The 25792-nt window shown below is 44.7% G+C and overlaps 1 protein-coding gene across 2 annotated transcripts in view; it reads right to left on the bottom strand.

The window, feature by feature from the left end:
• TPH1 (tryptophan hydroxylase 1) overlaps window positions 1-25792 on the bottom strand; it is a 391357-nt gene that overhangs the window by 8444 nt on the left and 357121 nt on the right. For both annotated transcript variants that reach the window (XM_086956069.1, XM_086956070.1), the window contains 2 exons: window positions 3370-3465; window positions 1856-1989 (listed from right to left, as the gene is read on the bottom strand). In XM_086956069.1, coding sequence (XP_086812195.1) covers window positions 1856-1989; window positions 3370-3465 — 230 coding nt within the window. The remainder of the gene's footprint in view (window positions 1-1855; window positions 1990-3369; window positions 3466-25792) is intronic.

Below are 25792 nucleotides of genomic sequence, written 5' to 3'. Positions count from 1 at the left end.
GCTGCAACCGCATGGGTAAGTTCGCTAGATATTTTCCACCAAGCATGCAAACAGCATCCCCGAACAGGAAAAACGCATCGCGAACGGGCGGTACAAGCAATTCCGTTTGCTCGCGGAATTCTGCGTAGCTCGCAGAGATTTTTTACCAATTCGAGGAACTTTGTGCAACGCGACTACGCAAATTCCGCCCACCACTAGTTTTCATACTATTGGTTAAAAAGATTTTATAGTGTTAAGTGCTAGATTTTATTTTATTTTTAAATTCATTTTACCATTTATACTATTTTTTGTAAATGTGTTTTTGTGATTTTTCATTTTTAAATATTCTATTTATTGTATACATTGTTTTTAATTGTTTATATGTTCTATGGTACATATATGTGTGTGTGTCTGTTTATAGATAGATATAGTGTAATATAAGAAATACAAATATGTATTTTACATTATATTAATTGTATTATTATTTTTATATTCAAATAATACAAATATATATATATTCATATCAACAAATGTAAAATATGAAAGGAAATCTAGTGTAAGACAAATATTTTTATTAATTATATTATATACATTCATAATGATTAATTTAAGATATTAAAAAAGTTATATAATGTAAAATGAATGATTATATTAATTAAGTTACATTATCTGTATATATATATATACATATATATATATATTTATTTATATAAATACAAACACATGTATATGTGTTTGTGTGTTTAAATACGTTTATATAGATATATAGTATTAAATATTAGTGTAAAATATTTATTTTATGTCACATTAAATTTACTTATTAAAATATTCAAAGTTTAACTTTGGCTATTTATAGCTATATTTATATTTGAAAAATTGTTTTTTTGTATATTTTTAGACGACATTAGTGTGAACAATATTTTCTTTCTGATATGTATGTACTTACCATTATAAGTATGGAAGCACAATATTGTGGCAAATAACATTTTTGTCACAATGTTTTTGTCAACAATTTTGTTTACTTCGATATTGTGTCAGTGGTCCTGTATGTGGCAATGCATCAGCTGCCATGTGTTAATACATTTTGTGACTGCAAAGCAAACAAGCATTGGCACAGTCAATAGCTTTGTGCCTGGCCATTACAGGCAAAACTGATTGCTTCTGCTAATGCTTTTTCCCTGTGCTGTGACCGCTATCCTGCCTGCAACTGTGAAGATGTAGTAATTCACAAACTGAAATTCAACTAAACACTGGTTCTGAGCAAGGCAATGACCTGAAACTACCCTTTGCCAATCGATTCCTACTAAGATAAAATCAAATGGCCAGTATCACCAGAGTGTGGAAGAGATTAGAAAAACATGATCTCTATGCAAATAGAAAGCCATATCCAGAATGGCCACAGAGCTTTGATTTTTCACACTCTATAAACCATGACAGCAGACATTTGAAGGTGTACCATCAAATCACAAGGTGCTTAACTTTTACAGTAATTCACTCATTTGAAGTGATCAGCGCCACGCTCAATTGATTATGTTTGGATGTCTTTGTATATGGCAGTAGAATACCCACATTTACCAATGTAACTTTTGCGCAGGCGCCCAGTTCACCCGGTTCCTTTGTCTTTGTTGTTGCAAGTTATCAAAATTCTGAGTTGCCCAATCCTGAAAGAAAGTCCGATTCTTATATGTCTCTTTAAAAATATTAGTGTGAGTGTGTTATAAAGCTGTGTCATCATTTTGATAATCTGCAATAATTTTCATTAGCATGGAGTATGAGGACATGTATCTTAAGCACTGTTAATCATTATGACACTGTCAAAACACGAGTCAACCTGATTTTGCTTAATTATCACTGTGGAAAATATAAGAATCCATACCTCATCTTCTCCTTGGCTTCTTCAAAACTCCCAGAAACAAAATAGACATCCTGGAAGGTTGTGATGATGCATTCCTGGTTGCAGGTGATATGAGGGTCAAACGTTTTTACTTTGGCAAGGCCAGAGAGGGCATGCTGGGGATTCAAATCCAATATCAACAGTTTAGGCAATACCTCCTCTAATTAATATTATATTATAACATGGAAAATAACGTGCTGCCATAAAGAACAAGAGACACTTTGGAGAATGTATACATGTTATACAAATCAACAGTGAAATACAGGGCAATATATAAAGCAGAATCAGTAATAATGTTCAGGGCATCCAAGATATTGTCATAGTCCTCATAGAAAATATGCTAAGGAGAATTATCAAGCTACTTAAGTAGCTTCATCTCAAACTCTCAACATATTGTCCAGACCATTTCCACAGTGATCTCATACGCTAAGTTGTTACAGAACATCAGTTGCCATTGAAAGGGATGTAATTAGATACCATGGTAATGGTCCTTCTAAAGTACAGTCTCTGGTCTTCAGCTTTCATGAAGACAAAGGCATGGGACTGCAACCAAAATTTAGCTTTAGTGATGAGATAGGCACCTAACAGCTATTACAAATACCTGGAATAGCCCAAATGATACCACAATCACTGCTGTCCCACACGCTGATCATTCCACCATTATTCACGTACCTCAAAAAACCACTAAGGTGGCGGAGGCAGCCTCCTACCAAAAACTTTTCTCAATCTATTTCTATTCCACTCCTGGCCGTCAAAGCAATATTCTTAGAAAACGATGGCATTATACATCTACTTTTTAGTCCCTCTCAAGCCAACGGATCATTATATAATGACCTTGACCGAATCATTAGGACTTGCTACCCCTTGTTGTCCTCAGCTGACTCAGCTTAACCTTAAAAATACACCAGCAAGATGTCCTATCCTATTCACTAAAATATTCTCCAACCACTGTGATACCAAAAGCCAATAAATCTCTGTTCACTCTCAAAATCAGTTCTCTCGACCTCATCTTTATTTCCACTTCACTCTAGTTGTGTCCCATCATTAATCCTTCTTCCTCTGCCTAAGCCATAATCCTGGTTCCCATTGGTATTCCTTTCCTCTGTTCCAACCACCAGGACCCCTGTGACTAACTGGAAATTCAATTCATCCTTGGCATCCTTGGCGGTCCCTCTGGTCTCATCATCCGGATCTACTTTCCATCATTCGTAGTATCTACTACTCTCAATGTCCCCTTCTTACCGTGAATGTTGAAAATTCGTAAGATCTACTCACACCTCACATCCACATTTTAAAGTCTCTGATCAACATCCAAGTCCTTAGTAAGGCAGACTACTGCACCTGCCTTCTTAGCACTCTTTCTCGGTTCTTGACAAAATCATCAGTTGTGCAACATATGAACTCTTCCAGCGTACTAGGCACACATCAGTGTCTCCAGAGTATCCAACATGAGCATTGTGATCAGCTAGTCAGGTCACTGAGGCTTTGCTTATTACCTTGAGTTCACTGATTGACGAGAGCAGACCAGCTCCATAGACTCTTAGGTTTCCATCCTGTTTGCACAATCCAAACTCTATAGTAAAGAAGTAGCACTGAAAAAGAAAAAAACGTAAATATTTAGTGAAATGTATAATTTTATAGTAGTGGTACCTATTATAAGAGTCTGCGTTTCAATAATACAGACAAATTTAGCTGGTCAATATATCCAACAACTGGTTCTAAATTTACATGAAACAGGTGACAACATAATCACTTCCTTCTAAGGATTTGATTCACATCGCTTTGATCTGCAACCAGTTCTTACTCCTTAAAATTTGGTATTGAGGTACACTGAAGTCAGGAGTAAGACACAACTTCTGACAGAAAACAGTTTGTGAAACATGCCTAAATAGCTCAAAATGAACTTCTGGTCAATATCTCGACCCCTAATAGCGCATTTCCTACATACTGAAAAGCATCAGGTGCAAGTGCTTAAAACGAATCAGATCTAATTTGAGTATGGATTAAAGTAGAGAGTGCCATTAAGTTATGATGTTAGCAGGATTTAAGAGGTCTCTGTTTTGGTTGTATGTGTTATGGACGAATAGCCAACTTAAAGAAAGTAACTCTAAAGATAGGTTTCAGTGAAACCAATGTTGACAATTTTTATTTTATGAATGCATTTCACAACGTTGACAAAATCAAACTGTTGAACCCCATTCATGATGAAAAATTCATTATTTCAGGCTATTTGTTTTTGACTTCTTGCCTGTTGTGCTACCCCCCTCCTACTTTACTTCCATATTCTTTCAAACCCTTTACCTTTCCTCTTGCTTCAGTTTTTTTTTACAAAACCCTCACTCCCATCCTGCTCTTACCCCTGTTTTTACCAACCACTTAATCCTCCTCCTGCTTTACCCTTTTTTATACAGACCCTTACTCCCACTCTGTATTGCCTTTTTTAACCCCCCTTACTTTCCAGCTTTAATAACTTTTTTTACAAATCCCTAATTTACTATCCCACATTAAACCCTTTTTTTAATTCTCCTTTTGTTTATTAAACCACTTATTCCCCTCCTGCTATACTCTCTTTAACAAACCCTATTACTCTCCTCATGCAAATGCTTGTTTGATTTTCCTGGAGGACTAACATGCGCAGTCTGGACATTTCTCCCCCCACGTTTGCTTACAGGCTTCATAGTAAATATTTCTGTAAATGCTGAACTGTGCCTCAAAGATCCTTAGGCACACCTAACTAAGCATGTCCGACTACAGTCTCAGACCCTTCTTTAGAAAAAAGTGAATATTTTCAAGAAGATCTCACAGAAAGGACTGTTGTTTCTAATAGAGCCAATAAAGAAGCACATACGTAGCTGCAAGCCAACCAGGGTTCCGCTGTAGAGAAAACACTCACTACCCCAGCGCCACTCCCAAAGCAGAAGGATTAAACCTTCCCACTTTTTCCTGAATATGCAAAATCATAAATAAAACTAGAGAATCTGTATCAAAGATCCTTAAAACATAGGTGAATGCAAAACTGGAAGAAAACCACTTCCTCAGTGACTTCTATCTGGTTTCTAGCTTTAAACGTGATTCAAAGTGCCCTTATAAATGTCAAGGAATTGCTGTCCCCTCACTGTACCACTGCATGGCATGGTCTGTATCCTCATCAAAGTTTTAGTAGTTGAGCACAAGGCACATCTCAGCTGCATGTTGATTACCTGTGGATTTGATAGCTTGGTCCTGCTTTGGGCTTCCTTCTTGCTGTGCGGGCCTGTGAGGAAGAATTGGCCTTCTACCTCTTTGCTACTATTGGCATCTCTTGAGGTGTAACTCAGGATATATATTTGATAATTTTTAATATCTCTAACACACCACTCATGAACATCTATGAAAGCTGCAACCCTAGATTTATGCTTTCAACTCCTAGATGTTAATTAGCATATGCGAGAAGCCTTGATATCATCTGCAAATAATGGACTATCTCAAGAGTTTCCAAAAATGGACCCATCCACTCTAGCCCTGCCTTCATGATTATGAAGGTGGAAGTCCTAATGCAGGCACTTGGGCTCAGATCTAATAAGATTTTGCGTCAAAATTCCTTCACTCATGTTTGCGCACACTTGATGAAAAATCTATTTGGGGATTTTAAAAGCCACGCTAAGCCCGAATCCCTTGGCACTGAAGAAAAAAGGGAGAAACGCAAGGCAGCATCTATATATAGTGCTGCCTTGAGTTATCTTGCATCAGACAGGCATTAAATGGTTGGAAGATGGGTTTTCCTGTTCATCCAGCCATGTATTTTGATGCAAACCCATATTTATGATGAAGCGCAATGGTGTTCTGTAATTCTTGGGGTGCATCATTATCACGGATAATTCGCACCCACATATATTCCTTTTTTTGTCTTAACATTGGATCATTAGAAAGTGTTCAGTAATAACACGTAAAAGTGTAAGTGGCGAGGAAAAGTGTTGTGTCATCTAAAGAGACAATATAGCATTCATGGTAGGATATTGAAATCCATAGTATAAGATGTAATTTGCCTAACGAAATTGCTTTTATGTGATGTGTATGACTTAAACATGCACCATATTAAAGTTGCACATAGACGTGACTTAATTGCATTTAACGGGTAGACTTTCATAAGTTGCTTACAGTTAACATGAATTTGATGTGCTTCTGTAATGTACTGAGATGTAAACACCTAAATGAAATGTTCACTTATTTGAGAGGCTTATGTGTTTCACTCCTATGTTGGCCGATTTCTGTAGTCCTGAATTGTATTTTCCGTAGGGGCTCGGGAGTAGGGCTTTTGGGAAACTTATGTGCATGTTGAATTTGTGCTGTTCTCACGTTTCTGTTGCAGGTGGAGAACGTTGTCTTTCTTAGTTAGAATAATGTCTTTTGTTTAGGAGAGTTCGACTCGGGAGGATGTGATACATTTTGGTGAGGAGAGCTGATAATTGCGAGCCGGTGTTCTTTCTCATTGTGGGAGGCCTGGGAATCAGGGTCATTGAGCCAGGAGCTGGGAGCATCGACACTGCATGGAAAGTCACCTACGGGAAGTGTCCAGCGAGATGAGGTGATCTGAGGGCGTGTTCTAAGTTTTTGTATTTTGTATTAGGGAGAGTGTTCTGGGGTGGAGTCAGGGAGAAGGGATGCGGAGATCGGAAGAGAGAGAAGGAGCTTCTTCGAACGAGCTCTGTAGCTGTTGGTAATTGACCCATACAACGTGAGTGTACCTCTTAGGAAGTCTTCACGCGCTTACACCTTTTTCCTGATCTTGCCTGGAAAATGCTAAGTAGGGATGTCACGATAGTGGTAGCGTAGGGACAGACTAATGCTTTTTATTCATTCTCCACAGATGAAGGAACGTGACGTGGGGGCAATTATTGCCTGTGTTCTTCTTCTGTAGATTGTTATTCTGTTTATGATTCCTCCGATAAAGTTAGCCCGTAGGTTTGGATTTTTATTAGTTCCCATGTACTTCTACAACCTCGTAATGAGGTTCTTGCACATCCAGTTGTTTTCGGCTCTGTAATAAACCCACTAACTTGGATTCCGGAGTCTGTGATTCTTCAGGGTCAAGGTTCTTGTAAATTATGATCCTGTTTAAATGAATTGTTTCTCCCCTCTACACTTCTCAGCAGGCAATAAAGGTCCCACAGCCGTGAGTGCCACAGTAATTTGGTATGGAGGAACTCGGCCCTTTTATTTTCAAAGCCTTGTAAACATGGGTTTCCACCAAAGTTGGGCAACTACCGAGGCTGGCCTAACGAGGAAAAAGCTCTTTATTTCTCCTTGTTACTTCCTCTTTGCATCTGTGCTGCATCGTACAGCACAGGTAGAAAGAGGAATCAGCCTCAAAGGATAGGCTGGGCAAGAAGGTACCCCTTCCTACATAAAAACGATCCTGACTGTAATAAAGACACCCTTGCATCATGGCGCTGTTAGCTCTGGCAGCCCAAAGTGCACCAGCTCAAGTAGAGAGCTGAACTGCGCCATATCTTTGTATATTGCACAGTTCTGCTCTCTCCCTTTCACCCACTGCATTGAAGCAACTTCCCTTGCTTCCCGATGCTGCGCTGTGTGAAATCTGTAGTAAATCCCGGCCCTTGTAATTAATTTAACTTCACTTTTGTTAAGTCCCTTCCCTTCTCCATCTCTGCCGTTCGAAAACTCACGCGGCCATCAGGTAGCATGAACACACTTGAAAATATAAGATGTATCTATCTGGCAATTGTATGTGGAGAACAAGAGCATTTTTATTGTTCCTTTCTGAATGAAGCCTTGCTCGTGTCCTCACTCTACCAAATGTCGCAAGACCGTTTGTTGACTTTTAGGGGCCCTCATGTTCCAATTGAAATAGTGTAAAGGCTTGTTTGGTGCCATAATCAGAGCACCATACGTTTAAGTCCTTGTTAAGTCTACTGTGATTGGAAAAGGGCTGGAAACCTTACAAAAACACAGGATCCTTTGATCTTAAATCAGAAAGCTACCCTCAGTGCAAGGTGGCACATGTGTTGGCATGTTTTGTATTCTGCCACCTTAAAGAAGGCTCATTTTAAACATGGCACTTGGTTGCACTATAAAAGGAGATTATCTGCAGCAAGTGTGTATACGATGGTGCTAATTATAAAATAAAGCTTTTGGACATTAGAAAGAAGCGATTTTGAAAGCAAAGAAGAGCGTATTCATACGGAAATGGAAGGTATTTTTTCATTGAGACAAACGGGGTGCAATCAACCCATACTTAATGTACGATCACCAACTAGGTGGAAAGCCCATTGACAAAAATTTGCTTAGTCCAATCACTATTAATGACATTCAAGCAAGAAAATGACATTATATTTGAAACAAGAGTATTATTAACATCAGAAGGTTTTCGCAAGGAACCTTTATCTACTTAAGCTATATTGGCTTTGAATGTGATCTCTGGGGGCCGAATTATATATTGTGTTTGTTATTGTGTTTATATAGTGCTTAGGGACAGATATACAACTGTGTTTTGCGGTCGCAAAGGGGTTTTAAGCCCGTTTGCGACCTCAAAAAACGTGTGGCCCTTGTACCAACTCTATTTTGCGAGTCACAAACAATTTGCGACTCGCAAACTAGAGTTTATTGACTCACTATTAGGAAGGGGCATTCCCTTCCTAATAGCGACTCCAAAAGCTATGTAAAAAATGTTTGCAACGGCAATTGCAAAACACTTGCAGTTTACCACCCTTCTCACAAGGTTGATAAAGCACTCACAAACAGGAAGGGATACCCAGGGGACCTCTTCCTCTTTGGGAATGCATGCGCAAATATTTTGTGATGGCATGCAGTGGTCCCAGGGACCACTGCCTGCCTTTAAAAAATTAAAATGAAAAGGCAAATTTTTAATTTTTAAATGCATCCTGTTTTCTTTTAAGGAAAACGGCTTGCATTTTTTTTTTAAACTGCTTATTTAAAAGCAATCCCAGACATAGAGGTCTGCTGACCCCAGCAGGCCACCATCCCTGGGAGTGCAAGCCATTCCCAATGGGTTCGCAAATTGCGACAGCCTCATTAATACGCATGAGGCATGCAATTTACGACCCCATTGGGAATCGCAAACAGGGTTTCTGACAAATTGCGACTCGCAATTTAATGCAATTTGCGAGTTGCAAACATCAATGGTCGTACTTCTGGCCCTAAGTGTGCACACACATTTGCACAACATGAATTTGCAACCCCTTTATCATTGGACTACTATGTTTGGGAAACACAGGCGCATTTCCACCCTAAATGCATCTTCACAGTTGCCATTTAAACCAACGTAAGATTTCCTAGTGTCCTAATGTAAAAAACACTCACACTTTGGTACACATAGTGCAATTTTCATGCTGCACTTTTTACAGATTATGTAACAATGTGCTGGGTTTGAGTAATGATCGAAGAAAAATGTGTGTTCCGCTGCCTACTCTTCTCTTGATGCACACGGTCTTGTGTTGCTCAAAAAACCCCATCCCTTAATGTACAGCGCTCCTTGCTCCCACACATAGGTTTGCACTTTATAAAATACTGATACAGAGAGGGTCAGCTGAGCAGTGGTCTGCACAGGGCCGACTTTAGCGCTGATGGAGCCCAGTGCAACTATGTTTGTTGGTGCCCCCCAACGCCTCCTTCTCCATGAATTCCCTCGCTATCACCCTAAACAGTGACCCTCAAGTCTCCATAACTACTCTCTCACATGCTTTTCTTTTGTTTTATAGTGCCACTCATACCACTATAGGGTTTCACAGCACTTTACTTCATACACAAGTTACAAAGTGTTAGAAATGGGATTTCTGGTTGGCTAGTGCAAGCGCCTAAGCCAGGCAGAAACTACCACTTTAGTCAGGGCAAGGGAGTTACACGCTGAAGATAACCCCTAATCGCCCCCTTGGTAGCTTGGCACAAGCAATCAGGCTTATCCCAGAGGCAATGTGTAAAGCGTTTGCACAACACACATCCACAGCGGCAACACACTAGGCACACCACATAAAAAACTCCACACAAGGTTATATAAAAAATAGCCTTTGTATTACCATGAACATATCAGATAATAACCACACATATACACTGTGCCAACTGCCACCCGGTAGTAATTTACAAGGGATTATATACATGACAGGGCCAATCGGGCCACTGTTAAAGCCATAAAAACAGGTAATAACACAACCAGCAAATCCTGGAAAAAATACTGTACTCTGCATCATCACAAGCAAAGCATACGCATTATGTGTGCATCACATTGGGCATAAACATCATAGCATGAAATTTGCATTAGGCATCACATTAGGCATATATCCTAATACGCAGCAGTGCACCTCAGTAACACTAGAAAGGTATGCACATCTCCTGGGGTCCTTACGCCACACCAGGACACCAAATGACCAAAGCAAACCGGCCTTCCTTGGGGCCAGTCTGGGCTGTCCCAAATGCCTTTTGTCTCAGAGTCAGGGTGCAGTAATCATTGGGCCTTCCACTAGGACCTCTGGCTGCCACGGCAGCAGACAATATATGCGTGATGCACAGGGGGTGGGGGAGCAACTCACCCTTTCCTATCCATAAAAATAAGAACTGCCCCCACGTTGCAGCTGCCCAAGCTCTTGCGGTGCAGCTGGGAAGATTAACCTCTGCAACAAAGTGCCCAGGGAGCCCCGTTCACTGGGCTCCTCCTGGTGCCCTCAATCGGCACCAACAATGCTCCTTATGCAAGCCCACCAGTAGCATTTAATGTACTGGCCCTGGGTATCTGAGATACCACTTTACAAGGGACTGACAGGTAAACTAAATTCGCCAAACAGGTGTAGACCAATCTTACCATGTTTACCACAGAGAGCACACAAACTTTACACTGGACAACAGTGGTAAAGTGCCCAGAGTCCTAAAACCACCAACACCAGGTCAGAAAAAAGACTGGGAGGAAGGTAAAATGTTCAGGGATAACCCTGCAAAAAGGGTCAAGACCAACAATACCCCCTTCCACCCAAAAGCCATGGTAGACCAATCAATACCTTGATGGGTTTTCCTGCTTGAGGTGATAGATCATGGACGTTGGCCCGCAACTTCAGGGACACCTTCCAGTTCTATGCCATTCTGAACCCATGTGGTTCCCTCTGTCAAAGCTCCCAGGACCAACTAAGCTACCCCACTGGTACTTCTTAGTTGTCCGCGGCCAGAACCGGGCCCAAGGCCTTCCAGATGTCTCTGGTCCTTGCCATCTCACAGAGTGGGAGGCAGTAACCCCTGGTACATAGTATCCATTCTCCACTCTTCCCCTCATCACTGTAGTTCTAAACTGCCACTGATCCTCCAACCTAGGGTCCGCACCCTGAGACTAACCAGAGGTCTCCGGAGAGGCTCTCCTCCCCTTATCTCTCCTTCTGGGGTCCCGCACTCTCCTCCCAGGAGAAGCTCCCCCAGAACCAAAAACTGTCATGAAGCTGGAACCATCCCTGCTACACAATTCTTCCACCAGTTCAGGGTCTAGACCCTGCAACTGATCTACCAACCTAGGAGCTAAATCCTCAGGTTGAACCGGGGTCAGAGGCGAGGACTCCCTTCCTCTGCAACCCCTTCCAGAGTTCTGCACCCTCCCACCTGGAGTGGTACCCCTGGAAGAAAAATGGATCAGGACACTGCTTACAGATGTCCTTCCCTCCAGGCCAGGCAACACCTGAACCTGGTTTCCCAACCCGGCACTAAACCCTGCGGCTGAGCACCTGCCTGGCACACCAGAACTTCCTGGGGAGCACACATGCCCCCAAGGGTAACACATGACTCATGTATTGTATGACAGTCTGCGTGACGCATATCCCCTAACCCCTGTCCATTTGACAGTGCGCACCGATCCCCCAGGACAGAAGTGGTGTAACCATGATCACCATGGTCACACCACAAAAGAAACTCCACACAAGGCTATGTAAAAAATAGCCTTTCTAATACCATGAACACATTAGAACATAACCACACATATACAACTGGCACCCAGCAGTAATTTACAGGGGATTATATACTTGGCAGGGCTAATCGGGTGACTGTCAGAACCATAAGAACAGGTAATAACACAACCAGCAACTACTGGCAAAACTACTGTACTCAGCATCATCACAAGCAACATATACACATTATGTCTGCATCGCATTGGGCATAAACATCATAGCATGACATTTGCATTAGGCATCACATTAGGCATACATCCTAATACAGTAGTGCACCCCAGTAACACTAGGAAGGTGCGCACATCTCCTGTGGGCCTTACACCACACCAGGACACCAAAGGACCCCAGGACAACCGGCCTTCTTTAGAGCCCATCTGGGCTGCCCCAAATGATCTTTGTCCCAAAGTCAGGGCTCAGTAATCATTGGGCCTTCCACCAGGCCCTCTGGCTGCCACAGCAGCAGAAAAGATGTGCGTGATGCACAGGGGGCGGGGGTGCAACTCACCCTTTCCTATCCATAAATATAAGAACTGACCCCATGTTGTAGCTGCCCGCGCTCTCGCAGTGCAGCTGGGAATATTAACCTCAGCAACACAGTGCCCATGGAGCCCCATTCACTGGGCTCCTCCTGGGGCCCCCAATCGCACCGACAATGCTCCTGACAGGCCTGACTTGCTGGAGCTTCGCTGCGGAGGGAACTTGGAGTAGTCAGCTGTCACCCGCGAGGCTCCAGTCCCTCCTCTCCCTTCCAGACTCCGTGGGAACTTTACCAGCCTCCACGCTGGGGCCGCTTTCCTTCCTCGTTTCTCGGGGGCAGGTCACGCTCACAACCAGGCTTTTTCCTCCCTGGCTTCTGGCGCCATTGTACACAATTGGCTTCTCAGAATGGCCCCACCTTTGATCAGGAACTTGCCTGGCTTCCAGCCAGTGACTGGGCCGACCGGCCTCCAGAGCGTAGTCTCCTTTGCACCTGAGTCTGCGCGAGGCAGCTTGGACCTCGCTGCATGGCCGCACACTGGGGCAACCTCTGCGACACTCCTCAACAGAGCCCCACAATGCAGGGTAGGCTTCCGCTTTACTCCTGGGAACACCACAATGTGGGTTAGGCTCCTGCTTTAATCCCAGCAGCATCGGGGAGTCCCCACGCCAGGATTACCCCTGGATACTTCGCAGCCCAGCGCTGCAGGGCTCAAGCGCTCCTCTCGTCCTGGAGCCAACAATTAAAGGGTAGCGCTCATGAGGCTCCAAGTCCAGAGCCAAAAAGCAAAGCTGGGCCCAGGCAGGCCAGCTCACAGGGACCTCCAGCAGAGGGGCAGTCCCTTGTGCCAGTTCCTCTTGGGGCCCAGCAGGTCCAAACAGCACCCAGAAACAGCACACCAAATATGGGGTCACAGCCCCAATATTTATACAGGGTTTCTCTTTGTTATGCCCTGACGCAGGGCTTGGGGAACTAGTCTCAACTGGTTCTGGGGAGTACTGAGCACTTTGTTTACCGTGCAAGTACTCCCCTTTCTCAGGTGGGGGCTCGGTCATCAGACACACCACAAGGGGGTGGAGCTAGCATTCACCCAGGCAGGCACAGATCTATTCAGGGTCAGGTGACTACTCCTCCCACTTCTCCAAATGCAGATCTCCTATTCAGCCTAGCTCCTACCCACCCTGCCCTCCCTGGAGCCACACACTTCACCAGCCTCTGTCACTCCAGAGCCAGACATGCAATACACATCAGGCAGGCAGAGACACATAGCACACAGAAATGCCAACTTCTAAAAGTTTTATTTCTGAAATAGTGATTATAAATCTGTGCACAACATTACGCAGCATTTATCATTACTATTCAAAACATACCAAACTTCACCACGCTGCTCCTGTCATATCAGGAATTACCATTGAAACACTCATCAGGGAATCCCCAATGCATTCCTATGAGAGGACAGCCTCATAGCAGTGAGAAACCAAACTGGCTGTTTGTCACTACCAGGACATGTCACACGCTTAAGGTACATGTCTTACCTTCTACCTACAATGCATCCTGCCCATAGGGATAGCTTGGGCCTACCTTAGGGGTGACTGACATGCAGTAAAAAGGGGGCACAGACGTGGCACACACTTTAGGTGCCACGTCACAGCGGCAGTAACATTGCGCGCACAGGCCCTGCAATGGCAGAGACCTGAGACAGGTTTGAAAGGATACTTTGGTGGGTGGCGCAATCAGCGCTGCAAGCCCACCAGTAGCATTTAATTTACTGGCTCTGGGTATCTGAGATACCACTTTACAAGAGACTGACAGGTAAACTACCTACGCCAAACAGGTGTAGACCAATCTTACCATGTTTACCACAGAGACCACACACCCTTGACACTGAACAGCAGTGCTAAAGTCCCCAGAGTCCTATAACCACCAACACCAGGTCAGAAAAAAGACTAGGAGGAAGGCAAAAAGTTCAGGGATGACCCTGCCAAATGGCCAAGTCCAACACTCAGAGACAAAAAATCACATGTGTGTAAATCAGTGTAAATAAAAGGTGAAATTAGAAAGCAGACTACCAAGTATAGGGATCACGCCATCCATACTGGTAGGCAGCATTCTCTAAGAGTGCTTGATCTGCAGAAGTACAAACTCAGAATTCAAAAGGTACCACCATGGTTGAGGCAGCGGCAAGAGGCACAGGTAAGCGCAGTGGGGCGTTATGGTGGAGTGAGGGAGGGGAGAGCAGGATGGGAGGGGGTGGAAGTCCACACACAACAGAATAGGTTATTATTAAATAAATTAAAAAATACATATTCCGTCGTCTGACGACTTCTTCCTCTGCCTCGTCCTGTCCTGCCTCAACGCGCTTACCTTTGCTGGCCGCCACTGGGTTGAGGGTTGGCTTTACCAAATTAACCCTTTTTGCAACATTTGGTTAATGAAAGACTGGAGAAAAGATCATAACGCTCTAACATATACCTTTCAGTCTCGATGTTGCTCTTTGATGACAGTTAACAGCTCACTGTTCTATATTTGGATTTAGTTTATAAATTGCAAGTAACAAAAGGATCTCTCTGACAAAAGCAGTAACCCACTGAGCTGTTTACAATATGTGCACTTCTGTGATGGACCTAAAGTAGGCGGGGGAAGGACTATTAGCCTTCTGCCTCCTTTATGATGATTCAAAACTTCCACTAGATAAAACTCGATCTCTCTCCAGCAGGTCCAATAATCACCTTTGTTATCTTGCCATTTTTGTAGTTTTCGGAAAACTGCTGGAGGCAAGGAACGCTGCAGCAGGTGCTTTTAAATCAACAATATATTTGACATCATAGCACCCCCTGAAGTCAGTCCCCAGAGAGGTGGCACAGATCGCACCACTCTAGAGCTGGCCCTGGGTTTGTGTGTTGAAAGATGCTAAGCTGATAGACCTTTGGGTCTGTTTGCTTTTTGTTTTTGAAGTTTGGCTTTTTATGGAACCCACACCTCTAGAAAAGTGGAATACCTTTAGGGCCACATGCATCAAAGTCCGTTTTTGCGATTGCTTATTTGCGATTTTTAAGGAATCGCAAATAAGGAATCGCAAAACGGGATGCATGATTGAAATTGCATAAAATTAGCGATTCAGTAAAAATCGCAATTATTTCCGAATCGCAAATATGAGAATTCCAATTTGCGATTTCGCAATTCCCATTGATTCCTATGGGCCAAAAGGCCCATAGGAAACAATGGGAATTGCGAATTCGCAAATTAGAATTCGCAAAATGTTAATGCATTCCATGGGTGCAGGGGGGGTCCAAAGGACTCCCCCCTGCACCCCTGAAATGTATTTGGAAGTGCATGTTGCACACACACATGTCCTAAGGACATGTGTGTCTGTAAGATGACAGTGTTTTAAAATGCATCTTTGGGCATTTTGACAAATTTTCGCAAATTACCACGAGGTTCAACCTCGTGGTAATTTGCACCCCCTAATTGCGAATTCGCAATTTTAAAAGTAATCATGCATTGCTTTTAAGAAATCGCAAATTTGCGATTCCTTAAAAGCAATCGCATTTTTGGAATTCGCTAAAAATAGCGATTTTACCAAAAATGCTTGATGCATCCCAGAAACCTATTTAGGAATCGCAAACGGCCGAATTTTGCGATTCGCACAGTTTGCACTTCCTAAATAGGTTGATGCATCTGGCCCTTAGTGTTTTGGCGATTAACTATGGGGCATATTTACCAAAAAGTCACACAGCGTAGAAAATCATCTTTGTGCACTGAGTGACAGGGAAAAGACTTAAATGTGCTCGATTTAAAATAATACGACACATTCCTGTCTTTTCCCAGTGCTGGTGCACAATGTGCTGCCTAGCGCCACCACAGGCACACTTGCACGGGTGCCTGCGTTATTAGCAGTTTGTTTTCTGTGCAGGAAGCGACAGCTCCTCTGGGAAGGCACAGCATTCTTACGCATTCCCAGGTCCACCAGTATTAGTAAATCTGAGAATGCTTCAGAATCCAATGGTGGATGCGTGGGGACACCCATGCTCCACCCATGGAACCCTTTCCCAGGACAGAGTAACGCAATGCAGCGATTTGTGCTGACCTGCATTACTCTTCATTTATCAAGCCACTCAGATCCCGCAAGATGGCCTTGCATGGCTTGATAAATCAAACTGAAGAGTTGTGTCACTTTTGGGCCCTGTTGTGTGGCACAAAATGGATGCAACCCTTTGATACATATGCCCCTAAATGTATATAGATTTAAATATGTTTCAGGAACAGCAATGATGTCCAACATTTCTTGTTAATAGGAATTTCTCTGCCCGAATTAATATTGTAAGAGGCCTTGTGCATTGACAGTGAGGTTCTACTTCAAGTAAAAGTTGAATAAAATACTAAAACATTCTGAGAAGACTATAATGAAAAACCTATGACCTCAGGATAAAATCACCTCTCAAACAAATGCGCAAAAATAAACATCTTGTAAGAAAAGCAAAAAAGCTACTAATGCCACAAGATCTTGAATGCTAAAAATAAATCCAATGTCTTACCGTATTTTCCGGCGTATAAGACGACCCGGCGTATAAGACGACCCCCCACTTTGCTTGATCAAATTTAGGTTTTGTGCTATACTCGCCGTATAAGACTACCCCCACTTCCAGCACAGTCCAACGCTCTACTTGTACCTTGTACGCTTTTATAACCTGCACACTTATCACTTTTTTCTCTTGTAATGTACCGATTGCTACCTCATGTATTTTGTTATACCGGTAACCTGCACACTTATCACTTTTTTCTCTTGTAATGTACCGATTGCTACCTCATGTATTTTGTTATACCGGTAACCTGCACACTTATCAATTTTTTCTCTTGTAATGTACCGATTGCTACCTCATGTATTTTGTTATACCGGTAACCTGCACACTTATCACTTTTTTCTCTTGTAATGTACCGATTGCTACCTCATGTATTTTGTTATACCGGTAACCTGCACACTTATCACTTTTTTCTCTTGTAATGTACCGATTGCTACCTCATGTATTTTGGTTGCTCGCTATTGTCACTTTTGAACCATGTAACTTAGGCGGGAAATGTTTCTTCCACCTTGCTTGTATGCTGGGAATATTGCAAGCCTACCGTAATCTCTCCACCCGCTAGTCCTCCGAGTACGCTCAGCTTACCGCAGTGAAGCAGCTCCAGTGCCCGGCGGCGTCCTCCGACTCCGTGGATGCCATCGCGGATCCTCAGCGTTGTCCACCGATGCAATGCTCCGGCGGGAATCCTCCGGCATTATGGCTGCCAATTTCTGCGGGAGGCCTCGGGGGTACCCACCAGGCAGTAGGGGCGAAGTAGGAGCGAAGTTGCGGCTTGAAAGCCAATTGTGTGCGGGAGCCCCCAGGATGCAATGCTCTTCGACTCTTCGACTCTGTGGCTGGCGGGCGGATTAGAGCCACCCTCCCCCACCTCCGGCTGGGCCGGAAGCGCGGGAACCTTCAGGAGTAGTCCGCGCTGTTAAAAAAAAACATGAAAACAAACGGTCTAATTTTGTATCCGGCGTATAAGACGACCCCCGACTTTCCAGAAAATTTTAAGGGGTTAAAAAGTCGTCTTATACGCCGGAAAAAACGGTATTCAAAATTGTTGACTCTCTATAAACCAGTGGTTGACTAGTAATTGAATTGCCTCACTATAACCCAAAAGATGTTAAATTGTATGTCAAACTATTGTCAAGATAAAATGGGGAAAATTAAGGAAAATCTGAATCCTAACACTCCTTGCGGTGGAAACAGGGATGAAACTCATCACTATCCTAAACTTGAGGAGAAAGCCCTCTAGTATTTCACCACCATCTCTGAGGAAGAATACCAAAGACGTATAAAAACCAGCACACCACCTCTGATCACCCAAAAACCAGCACACCACCTCTGATCACCCGTACTAAGCCTTTCCATTTATCTGTTAATCTTATAATGACACAAATTATAAATAACTGCTGTTAGAAATGGGGGTCTCCAATTGGCTGAGGTATGTACCTTTGTCCAAATAAAGACCCTTGCTTCTAGTCAGGATGAGGGGATACACACTGTAGATGACCCCTGCTCACCCCTTTTGGTAGCCTGGCAGACAGGCTTATCCCAAGGGGAATGTGTAAAGTATTTGTACTAAAAACACAAGGTAATGCAGTACACCAGTTTAGAAAAATAAAGTATCTTTATCTAAACTCAACTAGATCAAAATGACAAAAAACCAACATACATGTAATAAGAAAATTACTTTTAAAAGGTTTCAAGTGAATTCGGCCATAGAAAACTATGGACGCATGATTCTATACAAAGTACATGTAGATGTGTCAAAATTCACAAGGTAAAACAGCTGCAGAGAAGGGAATCATCGCGAAACAAAGAGATGCACCAGTTCCAGAGTCCTTGGGGAGGCAATGCGACAGTTCTGCTGCCCGCTGGAGAAGTGATGCATCGAATCTGGACTGAGGAGGGGAAGTAATGCTCGACTCCAAGATGGTTCTGGTCTGCTGGTGATGCATCTGAAAAACTTGCCGTACAGGTGCGATACATTGAAATCCAGGATGCGTTGGTGATCAATGCGGCAGCGGCAAGCGACTCTGCATTGGTTTCTTCAGCCACGATCCCACGATCTGTCCTTTCTTGCAGCCACCACAGGCGCTGCGTGGTTTCTGCAGTGGTGCGTTGAAATTCCTCTCGCACAGAGGTGCTGCGTCGGGAAAACAGCCTCAAGAAGGGCAAAGCATCAATTTCTCAGTTCTTCAGGTTTCCTCTAGCTCCCAACAGCAGGAGCAACCTCCAGAGGCCCAAAACGGGAACATGCATCTCCTGGCTAGTCAGAACTCTCATCAGCAGAGTTCAGGGGAGCTGGGGGTGAAGTCTTTGTGTCCCTGGGACTTCAGAACAGGAAATCCGCACGCACAGTCCCTTGGAGATTCTTCTTCAAGTAGGTTCACAGCAAGATTTCAGTCTGTGTCCTTTCCTTGGCAGAAACAGCAACTGCAGGCCAACCCCACACAGCACACAGCAAAGGGACGGTACTCCTCCTAACAGCTCTTCCGCTCTTCTCCTCGGCAAAGGTTCCTTTTGAGTACAGAAGTGATCTAACGTTCTGGGGCTTAAGGTCTACTACTTATACCCCATGTTGTCTTTGTTCTCTTTGTGCGAGGGTCTCTGAGCCCAGTCCAAACCAGTTCTGTCCTTGCAGGTGTAGTATGACTACACGGGGGTGGAGACAGCGTAGTGCAAGGGAGACAGGCCGTATTCAGGTGCAAGGAAAACTCCTCCCACTACTCTAAATGCAGCCAAGCCCCATTCAGCTCAGCTCTGAGTCATCCAGGAAGGGTCAGGCACACCTCAGTCCCCACAGTGCCTGTCTATAGTGAATGCACATCCCCAGCCTGTCACTCCAAAACCAGACAGTCAATCCACAAACAGGCAGAGGCACACAGAATGGTTACACAAGAAAATGCCTACCTTCTAAAAGTGGCATTTTCAAATACACAATTTAAAAAACATCTGTACTAATAGATGTGTTACTAAATTCTGAGTTCAGAGAGGCTAAACTTTATTTCTGCATCTTGTTCCAATGGGAAGTTATGCTTGTAAGATGTTACAAAGTATCTCCTATTCTATCCTGTAGGCAGATAGCCTTTCAATAATGAAACCGAAATTGGCAATATTTGACTATCAGGACATGTCACACACATCAGTACATGTCCTTCCCTTCACTTACACTGCCCATGGGGGTACCTTGGGCCTACGATAGGAGTGCCTTACTTGTAAGAAAAGGGAAGGCAGGGGCCTGGCAAGTAGGTGTACTTGTCAAGTTGACATGGCAGTTTAAAACTGTGTACAGACACTGCAGTGGCAGGTCTGAAATACCTTTTCAGGGCTACTCAGGTGGTTGGCACAACCAGTGCTGCAGATGTAATAGTAGCATTTGATTTACAGGTTCTGGCACACTCAGTGCACTGTACTAGGGACTTACCAGTAAATCAAAGTTGCTAATCAACGAGAACCAATTGTAATAACAGTTTGCACAGAGAGCTCTTGCACTATGACACTGATCAGCAGTGGGAAAGTGCCCATAGCTTCTAAGTCAGCAAAAATTGAATCCAACACAGCATCAAAAATACAGGAGGTAGAGGCAAAATCTCAAGGGAATCCATGCTAAAGATGCCAAGTCTAACACCTACTGATCTCTACTAGTGTTCCATTAAGTTTGAAAAAGACCAGCATTAGACCGATTCTAAAAAACCCATTTAAAACCTAGACGATCTGGACAACTTCAGACCTATTTCTCCATTCCCATACATTGCCCAGTTCCTGGAAAGATGTGTCACAGGACAGTTTCAATCCTTTGGAAAAAGTACACTGGCTTTCATGCAGGATGGATTAAGACCTGGATACATAACTGAACCTACCACTTCAGCAATAGATGACTTGAGACTGATTATGAACACATATGGATGAGGATAGCAATACTCCTGCTCTTACATGACATCATTGACCACAAGATCCTCCTTCAATGACTAAAACAGGACAATTGTTATAATATTTAATTGCCATAGGACACAATAAGTCCAACTGGGATCCTGCTCATCCCCCACCCCATTCACTGGGTAGTTCCACTTGGGTCAGCTTTTTCCCCACAACTAGTCAATGTTCATGTTCAACCACCATGCTCAGTAAATTTGATGTGATGACTTTCCTGTGTGTTGACAATACACAAATCATCATTAGCTTATTCAACAATCCAGCAGCGTCTATTTCAGGGCTCTCCCTTCTCTGAACACAATTTACAGCTGGATGTGGCAAAACTACCTCAAATATAACCCAGCAAAATCTGAGATCCTACCCATCTTTAACAAACGGAAACACTGGGATACCTCTCTATGGCCACTAGAAGACTGCCATCAGTCTGCCCCATCAGTGAGTCAGTGAGCGATCTTGGGTTGATCCTTGACTTAAAGCTGAACCTTGAAAAACACATTGTAAATGTTACGAACACTAGCTTTCAAAAAGGTGCGAGGTATCAGATGTATTATGCCATTCCTCCCTTTCACACACAAGATCGTGGTAGCTAATACCTTTATTCAGTCACATCTTTACAATGGCAATAGTGCCTGCCTGAGACTACCTAAAGATTCCATTTGCTATCTCCCAAAAATTAAAAATGGCTTTGCAAGAACTACTAATAATCGTCGCCAGCTCTGGTGACTACCTATGGTGAAACACATTCTGTTTAAAGCCTCGTGTATGATGTACAAAATATTCAGTGAGCCAGCACCCAAATTCCTAATTAATAACTGTAACAAACATGTTACAACCAGAAACCTCAGATCCAGCAATAAAGCCAGCTTTGTAATCCCCTCTACAGATACGCCAAATGAGGTTACAGAGAATTTGGGGCAACATTCTCTGGAACAAAATACATCTTGAGATCTACATTCTGCCTTCCTACTAAACTTAGAAAGGGCTTAAAATCGGGGCTCTTCACTGAACACTCCACTATGATCCTCAGTACTTCTGTATTTCTTTGCTGCCTCAGTACCAAGGGACTCCATTGGAGTGATAGCTGGGAATACGCAAAATACATAAATAAATAATAAGAGATAAGTTTGAAAGAGGAACAAAGGGTAACTTCTTATCACATTAGAAATCACAGCCACCTACTATGAGAGTGATAATGAGAGGTAAGAGTTATGAACAGTGGTATACGTTGAGGGGCTGCTATTGAAAACAACACTTCACAGGAGCATGTGATAACTAAAAGCAATTGCATGCAGAGATGGAAGCCTGGGTGTAGATGGTTAGGGTGAATGTAGAGTGCACTCAGAATGAAATCCAGACAGCAGTAGCTATTCATGAAAGTAGGAAAGGTACAGACAAAGAACATGAAGAGGAAAGGACTGCTAAGAACGATGGGCAACATGTACCGGGATTCGTTAGAAAGTTATTATACAAACAACAGAGAAGGGGTGGCAAAGTGTACTTTATGGAAGGAAGAGGTATCAGTGGCATCCTTAGTAGACTGTGTATTAGAAGAAGACTAGGATCCTATCTAGTGGCGGCTGACACTGGCAGCCACATAACTTGGTTAAAGTGCCACCAGTAGAAGGATTTCCTGGAAAGCGGCTGCAAAATGCAACATCACTCTACCCATTTCCAAAAAATGATCCTTTAAATCATAACCAACACAGTGTAAAAGATGGTACAGGTCGCCTCATTGTACTGTAGCATTTGGTATAATGGTGACCCACTCACCCAAAACCACGTAGACGTGTTAGCCAGGACTTGACGAGTGACTCCTTCTGTTCTTGTATTCCACTTTTTAGCACAGTTTATTTCAATTTGTTATTTTTTTTCACAACTGCGTTTATTAAATGTTTAGGCATAGCATATGTACAGTTCTCCACAATCAGGAGGACACTGTCAGTGGCAAACATATAGCAGGATGTATACACAGCCCAAACGCTTAAATCGCCCCCCTCCCACACCCCCTCACCCCGCCAACAACCCCAAAACCCCCCGCTGCCCACCCCTTATCCCACCCTAACCCAGCGCACGTGTTCACTTTCAGCTGCAGTATACAGTTAGAGCACAGTAGGCATCAAGTACCCTCCTAGGCCCCGAGGTCACTATCGGCAGGCAGTCCATCATATAAGTCAATTGGGGGCTTCAAGGTCAACCCCCTGTAATCTGCCCACCGCTTCCAGATCTTGTAGTGTTTCTGGGGGCATCCCCTGGCCTCAAACACTGGCAATTCTAGCCCCATGAGAAAGTCCAAGCCCGCTTTCCAGGCGCTAAGTGGGGGAGCACGGTCGCTCTTCCATGCCCTCGCCAGATCCCGCTTGGCCACGACTAGGCCCAGCAACAGGAGGTGACGCTTGTAGATGTTTCCACCTACATTCTCCAGGACATGCAGAAGACCCAACCTGGGCGTACGAGGAAGGTCCGACCCCAGTACCTCTGACAAACAATTCCACACCCCATTCCAGAATCGGGTCAGACCCACACAGGACCACACAGTATGTAGCAGCTTGCCTCTCTCAGTCCCACAGCGCAGGCATTCCGAGGTAGCAATGAGGCCAGCCTTCCACAGTCTCTCTCTGGTGTAATAGGCCCTATGTAGGTATTTGAACTGTATGAACCGGAGTCGCACAGCTATGGCAGCCCCACGGGGGGACTCCAGGGCCTCCCTCTCGTCATCTTCATCCAAAGGGCCAATATCCGTCTCCCAGGAGGCCTTCAACGACAGGAAAGAAGAGGAGCAATGAGTGACAAGCGTTTGGTATATTTTGGAGACTTTCTTATCCCCCAGATCTCCCATGAAGAGCTTAGCTTCCACAGGGCTAAATTCAGGAAGTTGGTCTAGCCCCACCAGACTCGGTGCAAGTGCATGACGGAATTGTAGATATTTAAAGAATTGGGTCTTGGGCATGTTGAATTCGGAGCTGAGGTCTTGAAAGGATTTGAGGGTAGTCCCAGTAAGAACATGACCAAGTAACGAAATCCCAATGGAGTCCCAGCCACCAAACCCCGACAACGAGGCCGGTGCGGGGAGCTGTCCATTGTTCCATAGTGGGGTTTCCGCTGTCAGCCTACCCCACCAGCCCATGCAGCGCAGCACCTGTCTCCAGATCATGAAGACCACCTGAGTGACCTGCGGCAATTTCTTCCGCCGCCCGGCCGAGTACAACAGCGTATGTAGCGTGGCATCACCCATCAAGAAGTGTTCCAGTGCGTATGCTGGGTCGTTGTGATCGCCGTACCACCACTCGTTCAGAACCAACAAGTGGGAGGCCTTATAGTAGGACAGAATGTCCGATGTAGCCAGACCTCCACAGTACGTGGATAAGAAGCAAGTCCGCAGCGCCACTCTGGACGCACCCCCCGCCCACAGAAAGCAGCCCAGTACTGAATTTACTCGACGGAACCACTGTGGGTCGATCCTATGTGGATGGTTCTGCAGTTGGTACAGGAGCCGTGGGAGGGCGACCATTTTAAAGATTGCAGACCTGCCATAGATATTGAGAGGCATGCGAGACCAGGTTTTGATGTCCGATTGGACTCTGTCCCACACCGGCGCTCCCATGCAATTGCGGCAGACTCAGACAGGAAGACTCCCAGGTACTTTAGACCACCGACCGCCACCTGTAGGGCCGATGCCCAGGGGTATGTCTCCGACTCTCCGCCCAGCACCCACAGGGTCGATTTGCGCGGGTTGAGGAAGAGTCCCGACACTTCTCCAAAGATACGCATTATTTCCAATATTCGAGGGCCAGAGCGGTTAAGATCAGTCATAAAGAAGAGGACATCGTCCGCATATAACGCGATTCTGTCCGAGAGTCCCGCCCCCCACACAAAGCATTGATGCGCACCCACGCGGCCAATGGTTCCATGGTCAGTGCAACGAGGTAAGGGGATAGAGGGCATACCTGTCGGGTCCCCCTGGCAACCGGGAATTTCTCCGGAATCGCTCCTGAGATACGCACCGAAGCGGTGATGTCCGTGTATAGCAGCCTAACATATGAAACAAACACCGGGCCCAGGTTGGGCCCAGGTTGAGGCGCGGCAAAAGGGCGAAGAGGTACGTCCAGCTGACCGAGTCGAACGCCCTGTCAATGTCCGCCAGCAGTAGCGCTGCCCGTTCTCCAGTCGCCCCCATAGCGTCCACCGCCGCCTGTGCACGTCTGATGTTGTGTCGTGTCGCCCTATGCGGCATGAAGCCCGCTTGATCCGGGTGAACCAAGTCTGCGACATATTGGAGAAGGCGGTTCGCCAACGCTTTCGTCAATAATTTGGCTTCAAAGTTGAGCAAAGATATGGGGCGATATGACTCATGTCGGTCGGGGGGCCTGCTCGGCTTCTGAAAAACTACAATTTCAGTCTGACGCCAGTCCGCCGGCAAGCTACCACGTTCCCGTGCTGCCTCCAACGCCCGCCTATAGTGCGGTCCTAGCTGCAGGTGGAATTTCTTGTAAAATTCACTGGGGAACCCACTCGGACCGGGCGCCTTACCTGTGTAGAGTTGCCCCAGCGCATCTCCCAGTTCCTCCGCTGTTAAGGGGAGGTCTAGGGCTTTCTTGGCATCGTCTGATATCGCACGGGGGGAAGGTCAGCGATGAACTTGTCAATCGCATCCGATGGGAGACTGTCCCGGGGAGCATATTGCTCCGCATAGTAGCCGGCAAAGCTCGCCGCAAGAGTCGCAGGGTCCGTTATGGCAGTCCCCTCCCCATCGGTGAGGCCCGGTAGAGTGATCGGCTGCAGAGTTTGTTGACACAGCCTATGGAGCATGGTGCAGGACTTATCGCCCCACTGGTAAACCCTGCTCCGTGTGGCCAGCCACGCTTGTCTAGCCTCATCCATTAAGGCCGAGGCATAGGATTGCTGCGCTTGCAGGAGCAGTCGTATCGCTACTCCGTCACCGTCCCCCTGACACCGTCTCTCCAACACCTCCACCCGCGACAGTGGCCTCTCGGCGACTACAACGGGC

Source organism: Lissotriton vulgaris, chromosome 2_1 (assembly GCF_964263255.1).
Source record: "Lissotriton vulgaris chromosome 2_1, aLisVul1.2, whole genome shotgun sequence".
Classification (NCBI taxonomy): Eukaryota; Metazoa; Chordata; class Amphibia; order Caudata; family Salamandridae; genus Lissotriton; species Lissotriton vulgaris.
Note: the sequence above shows the minus strand (reverse complement) of the source record. Positions and strands in the feature narration are given on the sequence as shown.